The sequence below is a fragment of the Achroia grisella genome, unplaced genomic scaffold, assembly GCF_030625045.1.
Source record: "Achroia grisella isolate CSIRO2021 unplaced genomic scaffold, CSIRO_AGI_Agris_v1 utg1107, whole genome shotgun sequence".
In the NCBI taxonomy this organism is placed as follows: domain Eukaryota; kingdom Metazoa; phylum Arthropoda; class Insecta; order Lepidoptera; family Pyralidae; genus Achroia; species Achroia grisella.
In genome coordinates this window covers 32727-60177 of record NW_026712578.1, presented here as the reverse complement: position 1 = coordinate 60177, position 27451 = coordinate 32727, and the positions used below count along the sequence as shown (strand labels likewise).

General features: G+C 34.2%; 1 protein-coding gene and 1 non-coding gene across 2 annotated transcripts in view; both read left to right on the top strand.

The window, feature by feature from the left end:
• The window catches only part of LOC131849225 (probable ATP-dependent RNA helicase DHX35), a 67561-nt gene that overhangs the window by 27397 nt on the left and 12713 nt on the right, over positions 1-27451 (top strand). The window contains exons 3-6 of the mRNA XM_059199251.1: positions 4719-4883; positions 10078-10158; positions 25364-25423; positions 26483-26648. Of these exons, the coding sequence (XP_059055234.1) occupies positions 4719-4883; positions 10078-10158; positions 25364-25423; positions 26483-26648 (472 nt within the window). The remainder of the gene's footprint in view (positions 1-4718; positions 4884-10077; positions 10159-25363; positions 25424-26482; positions 26649-27451) is intronic.
• Positions 16733-16805, top strand: Trnar-acg (transfer RNA arginine (anticodon ACG)). Its single transcript has one exon. It is a non-coding gene; the product is annotated as a tRNA-Arg (tRNA).

The window sequence follows — 27451 nt, the reverse complement described above, 5'->3', positions numbered from 1 at the left end:
AAATAAGCAGCTTCTGCAGACATACTGATTAATTGCTGTGCTCTTAATTCTTACATATTTTATATTCTACTAGCTGTCCCGGCAAACGTTGTTTTGCCTTAAAATAAAAAAAAAATTTAGGGTTGGATTACCCCTAACATTTAGGGGGATGAAAAGTAGATGTTGGCCGATTCTCAGACCTACTCAATACGCTCACAAAATTTCATGAGAATCGGTCAAGCCGTTTCGGAGGAGTATGGGAACGAAAACTGTGACACGAGAATTTTATATATAAGATATAGCTATATTAGCTTTTGCCCGCGGCTTTGCTCGCGTTAATATATCCCCTTAGGGGTGGAATTTATCAAAATCCTTTCTTAGCGGATGCCTACGTCATAACATCTACGTGTATGCCAAATTTCAGCCCGATCCGTCCAGTGGTTTGGGCTGTGCGTTGATAGATCACTATGTCAGTCAACTTTGAGTTATATATTTAGATATATCTGCAATTTACTTTTATTATAATAAAATACACAACATATCCGTATTTATAATACGGTGCTTACTATCATTCCTAAAAAGTCCAATAAGAGCGCAGCTGCAAAAAAAATGTTGCAAAAAATGTGACGCAGTTAGTATATCAGTAGATACTTAGATAATGTAATAACGGTTACAGTTTACGCTCTGTGATCTGATCATAGCGTGAAGGTTGTAGCTGATAAAAAAATGCATGCAAAAAGTTTGCATTGTGTTTCATCCGATTGATGGTTGTCAACACTCGCCTTGTAACTGCCGCCATGTTTGACAATTTAGCACCCAATTTGTAGGGCCAATTTGTTAGATACTTATCACTACAGCTGATTTAATCTTATTGCATATTTATATTTGACCCAAAAAATTAGTGCTTGTTGGTAGTTTGTATTCACACGTTTCGACTTGTAAATGTAAACTTACAAGGATTATTTAAAAGAGCAACACACAAGTTTCCTGCTCGTTCTTCTTGTGATGAGACAGCTTTCCGAACGAGTGGTAGATAAAAAACAAATTGTTATGACTATTCAAAAGTGTTTATATTAAGTTTATTTGAATAAATGATTTTCTATTCTATTCTATTCTATTTCTATTCTATTCTACTTATTTTTATAGTGTAGCGTAGTGGTTATCACCTCAACACTAGCGTTATAAATGATGTGGTGAGGTGTCGCTATATGGTTTATTTGTTTATTGTAGTACTAGCTGTGCCCGCGGTTTAACCTGCAAAATTTGTATCCTATATGTTATTCTGATGCGTAAGGTATAGGTATTACTGTAAAGTTTCATGTAAATCCGTTTTTTTCGGACTACTCTAATACTGTTGGCCGCAGCTGGCCTTTACAGCTTCACCGGACGATAGGGGGCGGAAGATAAACCCGCGGAAGGACTTATGGAGCGGCTGAAGGCCAACTCCCGCCTGACGGATACGACTTTAGTCTGAGGGCACCGCTAGGGGTTCGAACCTCGGCTCAGGCCGTCGTAACATCGGTCCCCGTTTGAATTGGATGGGGGATCGATCGGAGGGGGCGGGGTTATTAGTAACGCGTACATTCGACGTGGAGTCGGGACTGACTCAACTAAAATGTATGTTATCTGGAGAGGTACTAATGGAAGCGTCTCAAGTGTTTACAAATATTACAATTGTAGGCACAACAGCGTTAGAGACAAACGAGCTTGCGGCTCACCTGATGGTAAGTGATTACTACCTAGGGAATTGCAAGTGAGTTGCCGGCCTTTTAAGAAGCTCTTTTATTAAAGGTTATCGTATCGGTTCGGAAATACCATTGCTGCGAGATGATTCCACAATGTGGCAGTAAGTAATTTATGCACTTCTGACTTGCCTTACTTATTGTATGGCAAATCAGAAGTGCCTAAATTTAAATTTATTTAATTAAATAATATTCTATTCTATTCTGTTCATCGTAGTTCTTTATTTTCGAATATATATGTATACTTGCTTCAGGCCGCGACTTCGTCCGCGTGGAATGTGAACTTTTAAAAAAGTGACCTTGAACAAATAAAGAAAAAAATTTCATAGTTCTAGCTTGAAAAATGATGAAATTCCATACAAACTTTCATTTCCTATTTTATTTTACTTTAAACCTTACCTTTAAAAAATAAGTTTCTACCTACCAGCTCTAGCTACCCTCATCTCTCCTTTCAACCCCTTAGAACCCTTTTTTCACATTAAAAAGTAAGCTTATATCCTTTTTCAGGTTCTAGACTATCTGTCTACCAAATTTCATTTGAATCGGCTCAGTAGTATTGGCGTTAAAGCGAGACAGACAGAGTTACTTTCGCATTTATAATATTAAATACCAAACTTCTATCTCGCAGGTTGTTTGTAAGAGATTCATTTGAGCGATGAGGTCGCCTTTTGTGAGAATAGAATTATATTAAGTTCTTTTTTTTAATTTTTATGCAGCATAAAGAATATTATTACAACTTAATAGATTTATATTATTTTGTTTAATTCCAATACATTAGCCTCTGAGATCTTAGACCACAAATATTCGGTGTGGAAACTTGACTACCGTTGTGACCTTCTCTAATGGTGATCAAATTCCGACCGTTATGAGTCTATACCCATATTGCGACACGTGTTTCGCCTCTGAACGAGGCATCATCAGGCGTTGAATAGAGTTCAGATATAACTTGGAAGCCTAGTGTGTTAATATTACTATTATCAGGGGCGGATCGTGAATTTGTGGGGTCCTGGGCTCTAAATCTACTTAGGGGCCTACCTAGTTATATTACTCAACTAAAAGAATACACTGGTCAAAAACTAGCGACCAGAAATTCCCCGTTCCTTTCGATAGACGCGCACTTCATGGGTTGATTGATCTTAGGGTTGCCAACCTTATTTATTTATTTATTTCAGGCAATTAGGCCCATATTATAAATACCTTATAGACTAACATACATATAATATAATATTTAAAAACTAATACAATGATATTGTCTGTGTGATCACGGCACTGAAGACGGCAATCCACGGTAGCGCCGATATACAACACCTTTCGACCAGTAGTCCTCTTTCATGAAGGTGGGCAGCAAGTCGGTGGGGACCAGGGCCACAAACGCTTTGAAACTCGCGTTGTGACTCGACTTCAGCTGCGTCACCCATAATGTCAGGTTACTGTTGGTACGAATATAATCGACAATGTCCTGCTCCTTAGTGGCAGTAGTGTAGACGGGAGAGGTACATTGTCATGGTCGGTGTAGCAGCACGCAGCAGAAAGTTGGGCCCAGTGAGTGCAGTGCCACAATAGTGAGTGCAGTGCCACAATTATGATAGGTTTTTTAACATTCTAGATTTTATTTATATTCTAAATATCGTTTCAGTAGGGAATGGGGGCCCTCGGGGCCCTGGGCTGCAGCCCAAAACACCCTTAGGTAAATCCGCCCCCTGACTATTATAAATTAAGGATTATATAAATAACCATGTTGTTAACCTAACTTCTCTATTGTTAGGAATATTGAATGGTGAACAGTATATTTTAATTGCTGTCACCACCGACTTGGACGCTTGCCAAGTGAATGCTCGTGTTACAAAAATGTGGGTCAATATGACTATTGCTGTCGAGTGGTAGGAAACCGATAACCGTTATGACGTCATAAGAATGGATGGTCGGATTGTTTTTATTAACGACTAGCTGTACCCGCGACTTCGTCCGCGTGGAATTTAACTTTATTTTTCTAAAATAAAAGTAGCCAAGTTACTCCTTGTTACATCCGCTACCTGCCAATAAAATCCCGCAAAATCGGTCCAGTCATTTCAGAGATTTTTAGTTTTTGTTATTTAGTATAGGTACGATAGTATTGTCATAGTCATATTTTGAGTACAAACTCCCAAAAAAAAAAAGGAGAAAAAAAAGTTTGTATATTCTCTAAATAGATAATAAAAAACGGCGACAGTAATGCGGCTGAACAATATTTTAATTAACTCCTCAAAAGTAATAGACGCTAACTCCCAAAGCAATTAGTGACCGTGTTAGCGCGTCCGCGTGTTAATTAGAAATAACTATTAATTAGTGTGTTGTTACACTGAGCCGTGACGTCACTTCCACTATGGTTATTTGTATATATTACTACAATAGGTACCTAATATATATTATATGTAAAATTCTCGTGTCACAGTTTTCGTTCCCATACTCCTCCGAAACGGCTTGACCGATTCTCATGAAATTTTGTGAGCGTATTGAGTAGGTCTGAGAATCGGCCAACATCTATTTTTCATCCCCCTAAATGTTGGAGGTAGTCACCCCTAAATTTTTAATTTATTTTAAAGCAAAACAACATTTGCCGGGACAGCTAGTCTTATATGTAAAATTCTCGTGTCACAATGTTAGTTACCATACTCCTACAAAACGGCTTGACCGATTTTTATGAAAGTTTATATGCATATTCCGTAGGTCTGAGAATCGGCTACTATCTATTTTTCATACCACTAAGTCAAGGGTCTTCAACTCGCGGCCCGCTGGCTCCTCCTCCTCGCTCCTCGCACGGTGTAAACATTTGTATTCATAAGTATCATTGTTTGTATCGGTCTGGGTGTTTTCTATGTATATTATGTGTGTATTTAAAAAAATATATTTAAGTATTTATATCAGTTGTCTAGTAACCATAACACAAGCTCTGCTTGTCGACTAGATGGCGATGTATTATCCAGGGTTATTTATTTCATTTTTTATCTGTTGTTGCAGTATTTATACGAGATAGGCCACAGAGTATGCGTAACCCAGCCACGTGTTGCCGCCGCTGTGTCGCTCGCCAGCAGAGTGGCGGACGAGCGCGGCGAGCGGCTCGGCGAGCATGTTGGGTATGCTGCGGCTATGTCGTCAGTCCGATCTTCAGATACAAGTATTGTGGTGAGTTTTTTCACTACTCTAATGCCATTCGTTGGCCTTTACAGCTTCACCGGACAAGAGAAGGCGAGTGCAGTCTGCGGATGGCACTCTAAATTAAAATGAGCGGTAGATAAAATAAAATGTACTGATAATGACTATTCAAAAGTGCTTCAATGTAAGTTTATTAGTTAGCCCATCGTGACAAATTCATTAGGAATTTATCAGGATGGTTTCTACCGGGAACCTGACATGGTAAATTGCTAGCAATGGGATCAATACTCAACATTAGGGGGGAAAAGGGGATTGTTAGTAATGTGTATTAATGATCTCATTGCTAGCAATGTACCATGTCAGGTTGACCTCCACGCGGTTCCCCCTGGAAACCATCGTGAAAAATTCTTGATGAATTTGTCACGATGTGCTAACTGACCTGACCTCATGCTCATCTTATCATCCTCCACTGGTGCCCCGCCAGCGTAAACCGTTAGCATAGGCAAGTCCACTATTCCATTGTCACTGACAAAAAAAATTTGTCAACATTACTAAAAATCCCCTTTTACCCTCGTGGAGGTCAACGGTCAAATGGGGATTACTTCTTACCATTACCAACAATCCCGTAACTCACTCAATACATACATTGCGACCGATACGAACAAACATACTCATGAATTGTTATGCACTTCAATTGTACAATATATACTTCAATTGTTTTATCATTACTATCCGATTAGATATAATACCTAACTTACTACATCTTCTTGTATAATTGCATAACATATATAATATGCTCGGATTACAGAATGTGTATTTTGTACGCTGTAAACAGCAGAATGTAATTACAATAATAATAGTTTTTATTTTGCATCCAATATTTACTTTAATTAAAATAAATCTACTTAATTTAAATCGTTCCCTGGTACATAAACTAAGTAGAATCTTGTATTTGAGGTCAGTTCAGATTAGGGTTCATGATTTCTCGAGCTTTTCAATTTCTCGGGTCTCGAGAATTCTCGAGGTTAATTTCTCGCGTCTTCTCGGGTTGTCGAGAAATTTACATTTACGTACGTTTGGTTTATTTTTTGTCCCAATAACGTCAAAAAACTCAGTGGTTTCATTTGAGACGAAAACCACTGCATTTTTGTTAAATATTAATTATAAAATTTAACTATAAAATTAATTATAAAACTTTTATTGAGTAGGTATATTTAAAAACATTATACATATTATGAATAAGCCATTTTTTTTTAAATACTGAAATATATTAGGTTTTTAAATATGAAATTAGCGTTTTGTCGTACTGGCCACTTTGATCATAAATATCTCCTCTTTGGTTAGAAATTTCAATTTCAAATTTATACGGCTATTCACTCATGCATTTGTTTTTCGAAAACCGTGATACATGTGCTTGGTTTTTTCTTTGGGTCACTCAGCTTACAAAATGGAAAACTTAAAATATCGCGTCATTTACAAGTACAAGTACGAGTTCCGCCATGGCACTAATGCTGCAGAAACGGCTCGAAGGATTATTGATGTGTATGGTGGTGGTGTCGCAAAAGAAAACACAATGCAATGCACAATGTATTTGCAACGTTTTCGTTCTGGAAATTTCGACCTGCAAAACAATCTCCGTGGGCGGCTGGAGTCCAAGGTTGGTAATTATGATAGCAGATCCATCACAAACCACGTCAGAGTTAGTTTCAGGTTGCGGTGTTAGTGACAAAACTGTATTAATCCACTTGTAGCAAATTGGGAGGGCGAAAAAGCTTAAAAGGTGGGTCCCTCATGAATTGAGTAGACAATTCGCGTTTCGATCGACAAACTCGCGTAGACTGCTGCGTTACATTAGTCAACCGGCATAATAATAAAGGGATTTTAAATCGAACCTGTGATGATGTGGATCTTGTATTATAATTGGAAACGCTCATCGCAATGGCTGAACCCTGGCAAACCAACCAAATCCTGCCCCAAGCGAAAATTGACCCAAAAAAAGTTACTTGCGAGCGTTTAGTGGACTAGTTCCGGTGTTGTTCACTTCAGCTTTCTTAAATCTGGCCAGATGATTACGGCAGATGTGTGTTGTCAGCAATTGAGAAACCAAAATGGAAAAGCTAGCTGCTAAACAACCGAGGCTGGTCTATCGCCGTAGGCTACTGCTGCTTCAGGACAACGCTAGACCACACACTGCACAACTGACATTTACCAAATTAGAAGAGATTCAATTGTAATGTCTAAGACTTTACAATTGCTCCCCGGATCTTGCTCCAACAGATTACCATTTTTTTCGAAATTTGAATAACTGATTGGGAAAAAATTCAAATCCGATGAGGCAGTCCAAAGTACAAAGATTTTATTGATGATTTATGATGTCCAAATGTTCCCGTTCCAATGTTTTTTTCAGTAAAGGGATCAATGAAGTACCTATGAGATGGCAAAAGTGCATAAATAGCAATGGTACATAGTTTGATTAAAAAAACATGTTATATTTTGAAAAAAAATACTTCAGGTTATTCCCTTACAAAACACCACTTTCATATGTTAGGACCTAATATTATTCAGACTTATATTTATAATGACAGCACCATTTTTGGCTGGTTATTTAGAAAAAATCTACCTTAAACTTGTAAACAAAAATAGTTTCTGTAAAACAAAAAAAAATACATGAAAGAAAACCTTAATATCTAGTATTATTGCGCCGCCACGCAATACAACAAACGTCAATTTAATTTCTATATAGGTACTTGATTTCTCGAGTTCTCGACTTTTCTCGAGCTTGATTTCCCGGGAACAGAACCCAAGGATTTCCCGGGAATTCTCGGGTCGAGAATTCCCGGGAATGAACCCTAGTTCAGGTCCCTTTTGTTACAATTTACAATAATATGTAAATAATAATTATTATAATAATATGATGAAACCTATAACACATAATTACCATTGTACACACCTTTAAGATACGATATTAAAACTTTCAAAAAAAGAGCTTATTCCTTTTTAAAAGGCCGACAACGTACTTGCAATTCCCCTGGTGTTGCGGGTGCTCATGGGCGGCGGTAATCACTTACCATCAGGTGAGCCGCATCCTCGTTTGTCCCCTGTGTTATAAAAAAAACATTCTGATAAATAAATAAATAAATATTATTATTAATAACTACATTAATAGTACCCGCGACTCCGTCCTACTTTACTACCCACTATCTATTGATACAGGCCAATACAAACAAACATACTTATGAATTCCAATAAAGCAAGTAAAGTAGTGTGCTAAACCGTTAGATCACCGTCGGGGTTTGGGACTAGATGTGATATTATTATCTATACATGTATACATATAAATACAATTGGAGTGGCTGTTTGTACTATTGAAATAAACGTTTTACTACATGCATATGTATATAAATACGGTACATACACCAAAATAACATTTTTTATATGTCTGTCTGTTTTTTCCTGCTAATCTCTGAAATGGCTGGACCGATTTTGAATAAACTTTTATTGGCAGGTAGCTGATGTAATAAGGAGTAACTTAGTTGAATTTTTTTTTAGAAAAATTCTAACACAGGCCAATACAAACAATCATACTTATGAATTCCAATAAAGCAAGTCGCGGTTTGGTACTAGGTGTGATATTATTATATATACATATAAATAAAATTAGAGTGTCTGTTTACTACATGCATATGTACATATACCAAAATACCATTTTTTTACAATTTTTGTCTATCTGTCTATTTGTTCCGGCTAATCTCTGAAATGGTTGGACCGATTTTGAAGAGACTTTTATTGGCAGGTAGCTGATGTAATAAGGAAACGTAGTTAATTTTTTTTTTAGAACAATTTGCGTGTGCTGCTAATTCTTAATAAGCCAACATTGTGAAAGATGTTTTCACACACAGTCTACCACCGTTTATCATCAGATGGACCGTACGCTTCTTTGACACCTACGTGGTATAAAAAAAACCAGACCAGTGACACTGCAGCGAAAGTTATAAATTCGAGGTCCCAAATGTTTATTCTACGATTACACTACTAAAACTTTCACATGCCAGCAAATCGCGAAACATGACTTGATTTTGGAGCTATTTTAGACCTTTCTAATACTCTTTAAACGACGTTAAAGAAGATTTTGAATTAGATTGTAATTTATTTATTTATTAGACGGCCTCGGTGGTCTAGCGGTTTAGTCGCCGCTTTACTTCCAATAGTCGCGGGTTCGATTCCTCGTACGGCACAAACATCAACATTGTATTGATGAGTATGATTGTTTGTATCGATCTGGGTGTTTTCTATGTATAATATGTATGTGTTTACAAAAGAAATCTATGTATATGTATCAGTTATCTATTACCCATAACACAAGCTTTAGCTAGCTTAACTTGGGTCTAGATGGCGCTGTGTGAATTGTCCTGAGATTATTATTATTATTTATATATATATAGATATATAATCTCTCTCTCTCTTATCTCTCTAATCTCGCTCTAATTTCTCTTCTCAGTCTTTCACTATTACTGCTATCAATCTTTGGAATGCACTTCCTGTTGGATTCAGAAGATGTCAATCAAATTCTCCTTGAAGAGATCATTGCGTGAACATTATTCAAAATTTCTGTAAGAGTATTCAGCCAAACTTTTAACTGCAGAATATCCCATGAGACTATATATGCATATTTCATATAATTTTATTATATGTATGTGTGTATATATATACATATATATGTAATATTTTGTATGTAATCAATAAGCCTTAATTTTTGTTTATTTATGTAATTATATATTTTATACGAGTATATTAGTATGTTATAATATTTGCATATAATAATATATATAATATTATTTTTCCGTATTTATCCATATTTGTTTTTTTTATATATTAATTGTTAAATTGCACCGCCTTATTGTTATCTCTGATCAACGCGACTGTTGACTGGTAGAGAATTCCATCAGGCATTAAGTCCGCCATGTATACATTTTTGTGTGCAAAATAATAAATAAATAAATAAATAAATATATATATATATATATATATGTTTTAAATATCTCCCTTTTTACGGGGGTAATTCATTCAAACATGCGGTCTTGATGAGTTACATGGTGATAATAAAAGTGATGAAGAAATAAATTTCCTTCCAATACGGCTTGTGTTGAGATTATTATTATTATTATTATTATTAAATTTGAATTTGCTTCACAATAAAATATCAGTTATATATTTTATATTACAGTTTGTGACCGAAGGCGTGTTACTGAGGGAAATGTTCGCGTCCCCACTCCTGATGCAGTATACTTGCATTGTACTTGACGAGGTGAGTCTTACATACAATCATCATTCGTCATCATAATGAGTAACATTGCATGAGTTGCATGGCCTATTTACTTACACGTGTATATGTTATTTATAAGTGTTGACTTTGTATAATGCTGATATCATTACATAGTATAAAATAAAGTCGCTGTCGCTGTCTGTCCGTCCCTATGTATGCTTAAATCTTTAAAATTACGCAACGGGTTTTTAACCGGCTTTATTAATAGATAGAGTGATTCTAGAGGATGTTTTATATGTATAATACATGTACACCCGTGCGGAGCCGGGGTGAGTAACTAGTTTCATATATAATAATAACTAGATGTATCTGCAACTTGGTCCGCATGGATTAAATAAATAAAAAATACTTAATAAACTAACCCAAAGCAAATAAGAAAAAAAAATTAACATCCTAGCTCCAAAGATGACGAATTTCCATAAAAACTTGTATTCCCTATTCTATTGTGCCCCCTTAACGATAAAATTTTTACAAACTCTGATTGTCATATTTATTTGTAATCAACAGTTTAAAAAAGTTTCAAGTTTGTAGCTATAAAAATGACGTTTTTTCCATACCACCTTCCATCTCCCCTTTCAACCCCTTACAACCCTTTTATCTCCCTTGTATTATTATATTAATTAAACAATCAATAATTAAACAAAACCTGGACTATAACAAATAGTGAACTTTGAAAATAGTTTTAAAATAAGATTTCATATACATAATTGTATATGCAATGTAAGAATTCATAATGTAACAATACAACACAATGTAATGAAAACTGTGAAATTAGTAGTAGTGTAAGATTTATATAATTGTATATGCATATTGGTAAATGTAACTGGCTCCTAATAAAGATAGGTGACACTGCATGTTGTCAACTCACCCAGCCGGCCAGCGGTGGTTCTGGCCCAGACGGATAAGGTCTGCCTCGGTGCCACTGTTAGGCAAATTGAAACATCTCGGCTGGAGTTGTACAAAAGTGGAAATTAAATAAATATAATAATATTAAAGTAAATTAAAAAAGGCACGGACGAATATGTCTGTGGAAAATTGTATTTAAAAAAAAACCCTTTTATCACATTAAAATGTAGCCTATGCCCTTTTACACTTCTAATGGTGATCAAATTCCGACCGTTATTGAGTCTACACCCATATTGCGACACGTGTTTCGCCTCTGAACGAGGCATCATCAGGCGTTGAATAGAGTTTGGATATAGTTTCGAAGCCTAGCGTTCACTGTTCGGCGACCAAACCGACTAACTTTGTACTGTTAAACTTTAAACGTTAAAATTAAACAAAATAATATAAATCTATTAAGTAGTGAAATGGAGTGGAAGAGAATGACATACTGCGCTGACCCCAAATAATGGGATAAAGGCAAGGTAATGATGATGCAGTGAAATGGACGTCCGCAAAATAACATCTAATTCCATCGAGTCATATTTTTATTCATCGTCATCTGCTCCTTATCCCATTTATTTGGGGTCGGCGTAATATGTTTTTCGCTTCCATTCATCCCTGTTCGCAGTCATCGCGTTATTTACTTCCTTTCTTACCATATCATCTTTCACACAGTCCATCCATCTCTTTTTCGGCCTTCCTCTGCCCTTATAACCATCCACATTCATATGTAACACCTTTCTTAAAATATTATCCTCGTTCCTACGCATTATATGTCCATATTTTTATTATATGTAATAATAATAATAATCATATATTCAGCATCATAATACAGAGTAAAAATATAGAAAACTTAAAAACTAATATCGCGCTATGAGCAGAAAGCGCCTCCACTCAGCTGGTGTCGCAGTGTGTCGCTGCAGCGCTGATTCTCATGTGTATAGATTACTTTTAGCTGATCCTTATATCCTTTGGCAACTTTGTACAGGTGCTACCATAAAGTGGCCGATCTGTTTGTATATTAGAAATATAGAGAAAAACAAGTTTCTAGAATATACATTTAAATAATTTATACAAAGATTACTTTGTCGTTTCGTTTTGACTTTGTAATGACTTGTATGTAGCGGATAAAGAACAATGTATTGTTATTCCTATAAGTAGTGATGTGACATTCTGTACTAAAAATATATCGATTTTTTTATCGTAATAATAAAACGTAAGTGGACGTAATAAGTCATTCCATTATCACCCATAAACGGGTGATAATGGAATGGTGCATACGCTCGCGCTAATGGTTTACCCTGGCGGGGTACTAGTGAAGGATGATAAGATGAGTATAAGGTCAGGTCAGTTAGCCTATTCTGATAAATTCACCAAGAATTTATCACGATGGTTTCCAGGGGGAACCGCGTAGAGGTTAACCTGACATTGTACATTGTTAGGAATAAGATCATCAGTTCATATTACTACCAATCCCCTTTCCCTCCAGTCTTACTTATTACATCCCTCTGGGCAGTTTGCTTTGTATTTAGAGTTTCGATTGAAGGGTAAATTAGTTAAATTACAGAGTAAGAGCAATTACATCTTAGTCGCATAATAACATGATATCCGTGGTGCTGTTAAACTTAATATATAAATAGGCAAGGGTTACCATTCATCATCAGGTAGGTCATAAACTTGTTTAAAAATCGATTTCTTTCTTAAAATTTTAGGTCAATATTTAATCTTGTTTTATTTTACATTCTGGTAATTCAGAACACTTCGTTGAAAAAATCGGATGAAGAAATTTTCTGTGGAAAGAAGTCAATTAATAATCGAATATTAAAATCGGTTTTCTATTGAATAATTGTACTGTTTGTTTTAATAATTATCGACTCTGAGATACGCACCACTGTTCTCACTTGCCGTTCACAGCTTTATGCGGGCAGTATGACGCCAGCAGTGTGCGCTAGAGACAACATAATGCCTTCTTCTCTTTCGCACATATACTACAATTATTGTTTATTTCTGTATTTCCTAAAAATGTTTTTTTTTCATATCCCAACTTGTAAGACAGTGTAGAGAATAACAATTAGCTTGTTACAGACAGTTTAAAATAGTATAATAAGGTGAAGTGCTAGTGGAATATGTGTAAATTTTTTGCTTGTTCTTCATGTGATGAGTCTGCGTGCGAATGAGTGGTAGAATAAAAAATATATTTAAAAGTGCTTATACTAAGTTTATTTGAATAAAGATTATTTCTATTTCTATGGTTACGAACAAATGAACAGCATTTGACTTTCTTTTCAAGAAGACCCCGTGTTGTATGTTTAATGTAAAAAAAATATATTATAAAACCTTACTAATATAAACGCGAAAGTTTGTGATTATGGATGGATGTTTGTTACTCTTTCACGCAAAAACTACTGAACAGATGTTGATGTAACTTTATAGTAATACAGCTTATACATCAGAATAACACACAGGCTATTATTTAAAAAGACATAATGTAAATTAGAATAGAATACCAGTAAACCTACATAAAGCATCGAGTGAGCCCATTTTTAAAAAGAAATTATTTAATTTTCTTCTGAATCACCAAAATGAGTTATAACTGTATTGCATTGTATTAGTATTGTATTTATCTATATTTAACATTAATGTATGACATTATATAATATCAGGTATACTATATATATTATTATTTGTATATATTTATTTGCATTTCATATGTATTATATAATATTTATTAGTAACTTTGTGTTTGTTTTTGACATACCTCCCCCACAGCGCTTTCTGTATACCTAAAGGTTAGCTGGTGGAGAATTCCATATGACATTAAGCTCGCCTTTGTACAAGTTTTTTGTGCATTAAAAAATAAATAAAATAAAAATAAATTGGGTTAGATATAATGATAAGTGTGATGCTGAGGACGTTGCGTGGATCAGCTAGTTTTTAATGGTAAAAAATGCAAAATGTGAACTATACAACTACGTGGCCGGTATGGTAGTAACAATCGGTCTTAATTATGTAACGATGTTATTAACAATCCCAATTTGAAACGGATTTTTATGTTATATGATTGTAAAAATTACTAAAATTGGTTTGATATAATTTATGCATTTAGGGTAAGTATTGTTATAAATGAGAAAGTTTGTTTTGTTACGCTTTCACGCCTTGATGGCTTAACAAATTGGCATGAAATTTGGCGTATACATAGCATTTTAGATGGAAAAGGATGTGTCCTACTTTATTATTTTTGAAATGAAACGTTTATGTGGTGTAGGATTTTCGATTTCTCTAATTAAAAAATTCTGTAATGCATATTACATACAAAAAATAAGCAGATTTTATAAATTAACATACCTAATGCAATAGACATAATAGTATTTACAAAATCTACTAAAAAAACAGAATTATAGAAGAACTAGCTTTTGCTTCGCTTGCGTTAATTTAACCCCTTAGGGGTGGAATCCTTTCTTAGGGAATGTCTACGTCATAGTAGCTTTATGCATGCAAAGTCTCAGCCCGATCGGTTTAAAATTGACAAAGTTTCATACAAACTTTCAACCCCTATTTTATCCCCTTGGGGGTAGAATTAATCAAAATCCTTTCTTAGCGGAAGCCTACGTCATAACATCTACCTGCATGCCATATTTCAGCCCGATCCGTCCAGTGGTTTGGGCTGTGCGTTGATAGATCACTATGTCAGTCACCTTTGAGTTATATATATTTAAATGTACAATATCTATAGTCTCGGTTCGCCATTGTGTTTTTACCTCTATTGCAAGATCCTTATTATAATTATATTTTATACTAGCTGACCCGCGAACTTCGTCTGCATGTCACACTTGATATATATTATTATATTTTACCCAATTTACATAATATCTTTCTAAATTATAACCTATATGTTACTCTAATGTATAAGCTACATTACTGTAAAGTTTCATCAAAATCCGTTCAGTAGTTTTTGAGTGAAAGAGTAACAAACATCCACACAAACTTTCGCGTTTATAATACTGCCGTCTCTCAACCGAAATGTGACTCGTATGTGACTCGTTTTTTATTGCTATTTAACCAGCATATACCAATACTGCATGAACTGTATAAAACCAATGTGTTGGAAAATAAGGAAAATGTTAATATAAATATTTATCTCTCAAAAACATATAACAATTTATAGAGATGACTAAGTTATATAAATAGTTCAATAACAAGTCATTTACAGTCAGTTACAGGAATATGTTAGTATTTTTTTTTATAATAATAATAATAATAATAATAATAATCTCAGGACAATTCACACAGAGCCATCTAAACCCAAGTTAAGCTAGCTAGAGCTTGTGTTATGGGTACTAGATAACTGATACATATACATAGATTTTTTTTTTGTAAATACATACATATTATACATAGAAAATACCCAGATCGATACAAACAATCATACTCATGTATACAAAATGTTTGTGCCGTGCGAGGAATCGAACCCGCGACCATCGGTCGTAAAGCGGTGTGCTTGACCGCTAAACCACCGAGGTCGTCAGTATTGCTGTTATTATATGTGGAAAGTTTATTTATTTATTTGTTTTGGGATACCAACAGCTTATATTACGAACTAGCTGTTCCCACGACTTCGTCCGCGTGGAATTTAATAAAAAAATAATTAGAGAATTTTTCTAAAATAAAAGTAGCCTAAGTTACTCCTTATTACGTTAGCTATCTGCCAAAAAAAGTCCCGTCAAAATCGGTCCAGCCATTTCAGAGATTATCCGGAACAAACAGACAGACAAGGTGGTTGGTGTATGTACCGTATTTATATTCATTTGCATGTAGTAGAAAACGGTTAGTTCAATATTACAAACATACACTCCAGTTTTATTTAGGCTACTTTTACTTTTACTTAGTACAGCTAGTTTAATACTAGCTGTAAAATTGGAATTAATAAATAAAAAAGGGCTGCAAGGAATTGAAAGGGGATATGAAAGGTTATATGGAAATATCGTTAATTTTCAAATTTTGTAGAAATTATTAAAAAAAAAAAGATTTTATTTGTTAATAATCAAGTCTTTTAATATATTTACTTTCCTTTTATATATATAAGTACTAAAAATATGTATAATATAATAATAATTCTTATCTTCTTGACATAGTATAAAATGTAGACGTTTTCGCTGTCTGTTCGCTTAGATCTTTTAAACTACGCAACGGATTTTAATAGTAGTTCGCATACAGTGATTCAAGAGGAAGGTTTATATGTATAATATATGTATATCAGTGCGAAGCTGTCACAATTTTGGTAAGGTAATCATTACATAGTATAAAACAAAGTCGCTGTCGCTGTCTGTCCCTATGTATGATTAAAACTTTACAACTACGCAACGGATTTTCAAGCGGTTTTTTTTAATAAATAGAGTGATTCAAGAGGAAGGTTTATATGTATAATACATGCATAATATTGTAACACTGATAAATTTAGAGAGTAGAGTGTCTTTAATAAACACATTTTTTGCGCTTACAAAATAATATACTACAGTATTGTGAATCACTCTATGATTCAAGAGGAAGGTTTATATATATAATACATGTACTCCGTGCGAAGCCGGGGTGAGTAGCTAGTAAGTTATAAATATGAAATAGTCCAAATTTTCCTAACATAAAGTGGTACACAATTTCGACCCAATTATCTATAGGCCCTGTGGCGCAACGGATAACGCGTCTGACTACGGATCAGAAGATTCCAGGTTCGAATCCTGGCAGGGTCGCAATGGACTTTTGTTTTATGTTTTTCTTTTCTATTATGTAGAGTTGATATTTATTTATTTTTTAAAATAGTACTTTAATACATACACAAGTAGAAATTATTTTATACGGTTTTTATTTCTTTCATATTGTGATCTCCTGGCATGAGTGGCAAATCCTTTAAAAAAAATATTAAAACGTTTGTGCTGAAGATTTTATGGCATATCAAGTTAAATTTAAGTCAATAATTTAGTTATTAAAGATTTTTTTTATTAACTAGCGTACCCCGCTATCATATAAATATAAAAATAGGGGTTGCTGGTACAAGGGTGAAAGTTAGGCCGGCAATTTTAATTTTGGCTGTATGACGATTTTGTATAGGACTGGGACGGCTAATATTTATGTAAAATTAATTAAACTTTTTGATTATTAATCATGTTAAATTCTAATTAAATATAAATAAAAGCGAATTTTAATAATTATTATTAATATGTCAAATAAAGTTATAAATCGAATAGAATTTTAAGTAAACATTTATTAACATTTTTAAACTCTTCTTAAATAATAAAATCAAATCAAATCAAATCAAATCAAATCAAAATAAAACAATTATAACACAACCTTTTTCTCTTTAAGTTAATCAATAAAAATTATTATTTGTTTTACAATAACAATCTTATATATAAAATTCTCGTATCACAATGTTAGTTACTATACTCGTATGAAACGGTTTGACCGATTTTTATGAAACTTTATACACGTATTTAGTAGGTCTGTGAATCGGATACTAATATCCATAAGTAAGGACAATTTTTTTTATAATGTTGTTTAAAAAATACATACACTGCTAAGTTTGGACCCTTCTATCACCAACCCACATTTTTTAATAGCGATTTTAATTTATATGGTAAAACAATGTTTGCAGGGTCAGTTAGTAATGTATAAAGTCTAATGTAAACCGGAGGATATATAATATAAAAAGTATATCATTACATAGTATAAAACAAAGTCGCTGTCGCTGTCTGTCCGTCCCTATGTATGCTTAAATCTTTAAAACTACGCAACGGATTTTGAAGCGGTTTTTTTAATAGATAGAGTGATTCAAAAGGAAGGTTTATATATATAATACATGTACACCCGTGCGAAGCCGGGGCGAGAGTAGCTAGTTATTTATAAAGTAGCTGCCTAAATTTTCACCCTTCTATCACCAACCCCTATTTTTTAATAGCGATTTTAATTTATATGGCAACACAACGTTTATATATGGCAACACAGCGGGGTCAACTAGTCATTACATAGTATAAAACAAAGTCGCTGTCGCTGTCTGTCCGTCCCTATGTATGCTTAAATCTTTAAAAGTACGCAACGGATTTTGAAGCAGTTTTTTTAATAGTTAGAGCGATTCAAGAGGAAGGTTTATATATGTACAGTGTACACCCGTGCGAAACCGGGGTGTGTAGCGAGTAATGTATAAAGCTTAATCTAAACCCTAGGAAAACATTGGGGGAAAGGGGATTGTTAGTAATGGGGACTGATGACCCCATTGCTAGCAATGTACCATGTCAGGTTGACCTCAACGCGGTACCCCCTGGAAACTATCGTGATAAATTCCTGGTGAATTTGTCACGATGTGCTAACTGACCTGACCTCATGCTCATCTTATCATCCTCCACTGGTGCCAGCGTAAACCGTTAGCACAGGCGGGTGCACCATTCCATTATCATCCATAAAAAAAACGGTTTCTTCGGTTTTTTTTATATTTTGTGCGGAATCAAAAACCCCAAATATGTCCTTTATCCGGTAACTGCCCTTTATCATATTTTAGGGAACCCAATGAACAAATGAGTATTTCGATTAGATGTCATTTTTTTTTTCGGACTACTCTAATGCTGTTGGCCGCAGCTGGCCTTTACAGCTTCACCGGACGATAGGGGGCGAGTGCAGATGGCACTCCAAACCCGCGGAAGGACTTATGGAGCGGCTGAAGGCCAACTCCCGCCTGAAATAGAAATAGAAATAATCTTTATTCAAATAAACTCATTACAAGCACTTTTGAATAGTCATATTTTGATTCTACCACTCATTCGGAATGCAAATTCATCATCATCACAAGAAGAATGAGCAGGAAACTTGTGTGTTGCTAAAGTTAAAGACCTGACCTGACTGGGCTTTACAGCTTCACCGAACTGGGGCGAGTGCAGATGGCACTCCAAACCTGTGGATGGACTTATGGAGCGGCTGAAGGCCAACTCCCGCCTGACGGATACGACTTTAGTCTGAAGGCACCGCTAGGGTTTCGAACCTCGGCTCGTAATTTCAACGTTCAATTCAAACGGGGATCGATCTGAGAAATCAAAGTATACATAGTAAAGCAGTTTTTTTATGGATGATAATGGAATGGTGCACCCGCCTGCGCTAACGGTTTACGCTGGCGGGGCACCAGTGGAGGATGATAAGATGAGCATGAGGTCAGGTCAGTTAGCCTATCGTGACAAATTCACCAGAAATTTATCACGATGGTTTCCAAGGGGAACCGCGTGGAGGGCAACCTGACATGGTACATTGCTAGCAATAAGATCATCAGTCCACATTACTAACAATATCCTTACCCACGTTGGTAAAGTGGTGTATGTGACAAACACATCACATCTGGCACCAAGCCAATGCAAGCATTCTAAGATTACTTGCCTAAATATTTGTATGCGAGTTAGCGGCCGTAGTTACTCGACTTTGAAATAGGTTCATGTTTTGATTTATAGCTGTTCTCGCGACTTCGTCCGCGTGGAATATAAAACTAAAAGAATTTTTCTCAATTTGTTTTTACTATGTAAAGAACATAATATTTATTATTATATTATACATATTTTAATTATTATTGTGTATACAAAAAGACAGGTAAAAATATTAAGACTTGATTATTAATAATTAAATCATTTGTTTTTTTTAGTTCCACAAAATTTTAAAAATTACGATATTAGATAGATAGATAGATAGATAATTGATTTATTGCCAACATAACACAAATAATACAATTTACAATAAGACACAAAACAAGAAATAAATAATAACACGGAAGTTGGCAACAGGAGCTGCCTCAGCTGTTGCTGATATAAGCACAACCTTAGTGATATATTTCCATACAACCATTCATCTCGCCTTTCAATTCCTTACAGCCCTTTTTTATTTTATTTAATACTAGCTGTACTCGCGACTTCGTCCGCGTGGAATTCATCTTTATTTTTCTAAAATAAAAGTAGCCTAAGTTACTCCTTATTACATCAGCTACCTGCTAAAAAGTCCCGTCAATATAGGTCCAGCCATTTCAGAGATTAGCCGGAACAAACAGACAGATAGACGGACAAATATTGTAAAAAATGTTATTTTGGTGTATGTAGTAAACAACGGTTATTTCAATATTATAAACTGACTACAATTTTATTTATATGTATAGTATGTATATATATATATATTATCTTATCTGTGCTAATAATATAAACGTGAAAGTTTGTGAGTATGGATGGGTGTTTGTTACTCTTTCACGCAAAAACTACTAAATGGTTTTCAATGAAATGTTACAATAATATAGCTTATACATCAGAATAACTAGTATAAAAATAAAACTACAACAAACCATAAAATGAAGACACTTTCCTTTAGATGGTTCAGATATTAGTTTGTATATAAAAAAAAAATGAATTTATATAAAAAAAATTGTATTTATATTTATTTATATATAAAAAATTCTGTATTTATATAATATAAAAAAAATCCTTTAGATGGGTCGTGTATTCGTTGGGTCGTTATATAAAAAAATCTTTTTCCATACAATATTATTATTAAGTTGAAAAAGTTATCTGTATATGTTCACAGGTCTCCTAAATAATTAACGACACACATTTTTAGTGAGTCATTGACTTGTATTTAGATAGTGGTTGACAGTGTTGCCAGATCATCTTGCTTTTCCCATATATTTTGTATTACTAAAATATTTCTAAAATATAAATTAAATAAACAAACAGTAAACAAGGTTTTTTCGGACTATTTTAATGCTATGATGCTAGATGTTTTTTTTATATAAATAATTACAGTATAACAAGTAAGATGCATGCGATAATCAACATAGAAGTCATTATTAATGTAATCAGATAATATTGTCAGTGCGATAGATTTAAAGAGAAGATGAAATGATTTTTTTTGTTTAAATGTGATACAGTGATGGTTTAACATAATTAACATATATTCGTTCAATACATCAGTTATTTTTGACATACAACAGACAACATGTGCCATTTATCAGTTGTATATACATACATAAAATAATTTAAATTTACATGTTCATGGCACCAAACCTAAGGAAAAACTTGTGGAGCGACTGAAAGCCAACTCCCGCCTGACGGATGTGACTTTAATCTACGATTTTTTCTCCCCACCCTATCACCACAAAACACTCCTCAATTAAATAGAGTCTTTTAACTAAGCCAATGTAATATATAAAATCTAAATAACAGTGCATTCCACATTTTTTTCCTACAATTTTCTTCTCCAGCCTCCTGCTATCGCCAGTAAAACCTCCCTAATTGTTTAAATTATTTTAAGTAAGCCAATATATTACATATAAGTGAATTCTTAAAAAAAATTACCTACGTATTCTTCTCCCCGCTTTATCGCCACAAAAAAACTCCCCAATCAGTGAGATTCTTTTAAGTAAGCCAAGGAATAATATTTAGTGATGTTCTTTCCACTATTTATATATTTTAATTGATTTTAGTGCAATTCACAATCTTTTCGCGTCAATTTCTTCGCATAAATTATCACATCGCCAAAAGAACTGACCAATTTGAGTGTTTCCCCATAAATTACTCATAAAACTCCGCAATTTGAGGGAGTATCTTCAACCTGGTAACACTGACTGATACGGCGTACATCAGGCGACATCACGCCACCCTACGAGTAGGTTACGCCACGACGCGTGGTCCGATCGCACGATGGAAATAGCATAATGTATACTAATTAACCCGATTTGGCCAAATGTTGCTATTATAGTCCAAAGGCCTGTGCCAAGGTTTAAAAATAAAGGCCATATCTTACTATTTTTTTAATTTTAATTATATTATAAACTTTATTCTTTTAGCCGCATTCAAATATCTCTGCAGATACCAAAGGTTCATTGGGAGAGAATGCAATAGCTAGCTATACATTAGGTCCACCTTTTGTAACTATAGTTATATAACTTATACATCAGAATAACATATAGGTTTATATTCCAAAAAACAGCAATATTCATAATATTAGTACTAGATTTAAAGACAAACTTGCTGTCCCCAAGTATCGTTTAGAAAAAGTCAATAGGTCTTTTATGGGAATAGGTATAAAATTTTACAATAAGATACCAAAGGATATATTGGAATTACCCTTAAATAAATTCAAAACATCTGTTAAATCATATTTACTGAGCAAAGCCTATTACTCACTAGACGATTACTTGAATGACGAGCGTGCATGGCAATAGTTTTCATGTTCGGGATTTTCATTTAATGTTAGACATAGACACCTATCTAAATGCCTATGAATTGTAAATAAACTGGATTTTTAAAAAAAAGTAATTCGTTTGAGTTTCTTGCCAGTTCTTCTCAATTGGATCTATATACCGAACTGGACGGTAGGGAAAAAAAATTATAATGTAAAAACTTAACGTTCATAAGCGGCTAAAATGTCCTACATGAATAAATGATTTTTGAATTTGAATTTGAATTTATTTTAAAAATATATTATGTAAATGGTCAAGTAAGTTATGATGCAGTCTAAATTGCGCAGGTCAGCTAGTTAAAAATAAACACTTTTCAAGGAGGTCAGTTTTTTTTATGGATGATAATGTAACGGTGCACTCGCCTGTATTTCGCGGCTTACGCCTTCGGATCATTTATTTTGTACCTTAAGATATTTGTTACTTATTCACGCAAAAACGAATAAATGGATTTTGATTGATACTTTACAGTAATATAACTTAAATAGATAGGTAGATAAAAATCTTTATTCGTATCCAGATATTCGAGGAATCGAATCCGCGACCATTGGAAGTGCCAAAAACCAAATGAATGTCACTTGCCACTTTTTTCATTGCTACTCCGCTCCTATTGGTCGTAGCGTGATGTTATATAGCCTATTGCACTCAGGGATAAAATAGTGAAAGAAATTTTAAAATCGGATCAAAAGAATCGGAGCTTAACCCGGACAAACAAACATACAAACTTTACCATTTTATAATCTTATACATAAATAAAATTCTTGTATTACAATGTTAATTACCATACTCCTCAGAAACGGTTTGACCGATTTTTATGAAATTTTATATACATATTTAGTAGGTCTAAATAATCGGATACTATCTATTTTTCATACATCTAAGTAATAAGGGTTGTCCACCCCTCTAATTTTTTTTGCTCAATTTAATTTTTTTTTATAATATAGCATTAAAATTTAAATACATATAATTTAATTTTCATCCATCTATCACCAACCCCTATTTTTTAATAGCGATTTTAATTTATATAGCACAAAATAGCTATTAGTATAGATTCTTCCCACTATGTAGAAGACATTATTTTTGACTATACTTAATTTTTTTCCATATTCCAAATTCTTACTCTAAATTATTGACTTTTTTTCACTTATATATTTATTTGCGAGCTCCTTGACTATTTTTTCTCAAATATTTGTTGTTTTCATATAAAGGCCAAGGTCCATGTGTCTGGTGATGATGAAATAATTCGAGAAATATTTTATTAATATATATACATACATACATACATATATGTACCAGCAGACCCGGCCACGCATTGCTGTGGCTAAGGTTCTTGAATAAAATAATATTGCGACTATAAAATTCAAAATTCAAAACTCATTTATTCATGTACAACATTTTAGACGCTTATGAACGTAAACTTTTTTACATTACAATTTTAATTTTTTCCCTACCGTCCAGTTCGGTATATAGATCCAATTGAGAAGAACTGGCAAGAAACTCAATTGAATTACTTTTTCTTTTTAGCCAGTTTATTTACAATGTATATTTATATAGGTGTCTACGTCTAACATTAAACGAAAATCCCGTGCATGAACAACTATTGCCATGCACGCTCGTCATTGAAGTAATCGTTTAGTGAGTAATAGGCTTTGCTCAATAAATATAATTTAACAGATGTTTTGAGTTTATTTAAGAGTAATTCAAATAAATTTAGTATCTTAAAACACTGATCAACTTGAACACCTATTACATGATACCGTGTATGTAAATCAATAAGTTGTGACCAATTAATTAGAGATCGACGAGGCTCTGTTGATTTGCCACTCAATGTTCTGAACGCAAATTGATGAAGTGATTGTGTGAATATATCAAGGTTGTATTAGCGTATGGCATAATTTTTGATTATATCACTAAAGGTATGCTAAAATGATTTTTATTATGCACGCACCAGTTCCTAGATCATATGTACATGTATTATAATAAATTGAAGTGTCTGTTTCTTATTTATATGAGAATTTTATTTTTAGTTCTTAGTTTCAGGATTAGATATGGCAGTGAAATTATAGGGCATTGGGAATGGAGGCAGTATTTTATTTTTTACAATGACTTACAAACAGACACTCCAATTTTATTTATATGTATAGAGTATAGATTATACTAACGGTTTTAGTTTCAGGATTAGATTGACGACCTCGGTGGTCTAGCGGTCTAGCACACCGCTTTACGTCCGATGGTCGCGGGTTCGATTCCTCGCACGGCACAAACATTTGTATTCATGAGTGTGATTGTTTGTATCGGTCTGGGTATTTTCTATGTATAATATGTATGTATGTATGTATTTAGAAAAAAAAATTATCGATGTATTTGTATCAGTTGTCTAGGACCCATAACACAAGCTTTAGCTAGCTTAACTTGGGTCTAGATGGCGCTGTGTGAATTGTCCTGAGATTATTATTATTATTTTTTTTTTCCAAAAATTCTCATCTCCCCTCTTAAGGAGAGGAGATGGCAACATACCCCCGGCAGAAGCACTTATTATTATTATTATTATTATTATATGGCAGTGAAATTAAAGGGCATGAGGCAAATGAATAAATGAATAAATGAATAAATGAATAAATGAATAAATGAATAAATGAATAAATGAATAAATGAATAAATGAATAAATGAATAAATGAATAAATGAATGAATGATGAATGAACGAACGAATGAATGAATGAATAAATGAATAAATAAATATATAAATAACCTCTAAAGAAGGTTTGTGTTGGGCGATAATGTTTTTGTTGCTAGAGCCGCCAGCCGGATGCTGGCGGCTCTAGCCGCTTGCCGCGAGAAACGAAGTTAGGCGAGCGTGCACGTCAACTTCGGAAATCAGTTTCGATTTCTGCAAAAGTTTCGGCCAATTGTAGCCGAAACCGAAACTGCCGCCGAAACTTTATTTTTGGCCGAAACTCGGCCGAAACCGAAACCGAACTTTCGGTCGGCCACTAATTGTAAGTTTAAATATTATTTCTATTTCTATTCTAACATTGAATATTTCTATATTTTACAGGTTCACGAGAGGTCGCAAATGACAGACGTGTTGATGGGACTGTTGAAAAAAATTGCCAAGGTAAATGTTTACGTAGACGCGACAAAGACAAGCAAACACCGAAAACGTATTACATACGTAACGCAATAACAAACAGAATCGCGCGATGTGTTTCTTTTGTTTTTTTTTGGGTGTATGTTTCTTTTGTGAAATTATTTGCAACATCGTCTGTATTGTTGAGTTTTATTTTATAGCATAGGGGACAAACGCTTGTAGATTCAAATTAAAATTAAGACCCGCATGGATGTGTAAGAAAAAAAAAAAAATAAAAAAAAAGATCCATCTGACATGGTGCATTGCTAGCAGTGGGATCATCAGTCCACATTACTATCAATCTCCATCCTCCTCGCATGAAATTTCTATTGTCTTTTTAGATGTATATTTTGTTTTTTTTTAACACAGGGGACAAACGAGCATGCGGCTCACCTGATGGTAAGTGATTACCGCCGCCCATGAGCACCCGCAACACCAGGGGAATTGCAAGTACATTGTCGGCCTTTTAAAAAGGAATAAGCTCTTTTCTTGAAGGTTTCAATATCGTATCGGTTCGGAAATACCATTGCTGGAAGGTGATTCCATAATGTGGTTGTGCGAGGCAAAAAGTTTCTAGAAAACCGCACTGTTTGTTTATGAATTAGTCACGACATCCATCTGTTTTATTGAGATTTTTTTTTTAACAAGCTCTTTTCTTGAATGTTTCAATATTGTATCGGTTCTTTAGTTGAATTAAGAACAAATTTGATTTTATCAATTAATCAACAAAACAAAATCATATCTTATATTAACTAATAACAACTGTTTTCGATAGTAGTAATATGATATATTATTCTTTTTGCCACACACAACCACACTATGGAATAATCTTCCTGCAATGGTATTTCCGAACCGATACGATATTGAAACCTTCAAGTAAAGAGCTTATTCCTTTTTAAAAGGCCGACAACGTACTTGGAATTCCCCTGGTGTTGCGGGTGCTCATGGGCGGCGGTAATCACTTACCATCAGGTGAGCCGCATGCTCGTTTGTCTCTTTTGTTATAAATGTATTTGATAATAATGTAATTTCTATGTATAATTACAGAAACGGAAAAATCTAAAGATAGTGGTGTCTTCAGCGACGATGGATGCTGAGTTTCTGAAGAATTTCTTCAATTTAACAGATAGAAAAGAGCGAGATAAAGCACCCACGTCGGTTGTAATGTCCATTAGGGGGCGGACGCACCCTATAGATCTATTTTATGTGGAAGGTATGTATTTGATTTTAAAATATTTATTGTCAACCATTGCATTCCAGATACAGTTAATGTAACCAAGATTGTACATATACACGCGTGCACGCATACACACCCACACATATACACATTACACATACATACATACACGCACGCACAAACACAAATAAAATTTCATATATACTTACTTTACTCCTACGTTACTATTACAACAATTTTAGTTATGGAAAATCTACATATATATCTATCAAAGTGACTGATATAGTGATCTATCAACGCACAGCCCAAACCACTGGACGGATCGGGCTGAAATTTGGCATGCAGGTAGATGTTATGACGTGGGCATCCGCTAATAATGGATTTTGATTAATTTTACCCCAAAGCGGATAAAATAGGGGATGAAAGTATGTATGTAACTTTGTCAATTTTAAACCGATCAGGCTGAGAATTTTGCATGCATAAATCTACTATGACGTAGGCATCCCCATTGAAAGGATTTTGATAAATTCCATCCCTAAGGGGATAAATTAACGCGAGCGAAGCCGCGGGCAAAAGCTAGTTATATATATTTACAGAACAGAATTAATCAAAATCCTTTCATTAATTCTACCCTAAAGGGGATAAAATAGGGGATGAAAGTTTGTATGAAACGTTGTCAATTTTAAACCGATCGCGCTGAGATTTTGCATGCATAAAGCTACTATGATGTAAGCATCCCCATTGAAAGGATTTTGATAAATTCCATCCCTAAGAGAATAAATTAACGCGAGCGAAGCCGCGGGCAAAAGCTAGTTATATATATTTACAGAACAGAATTA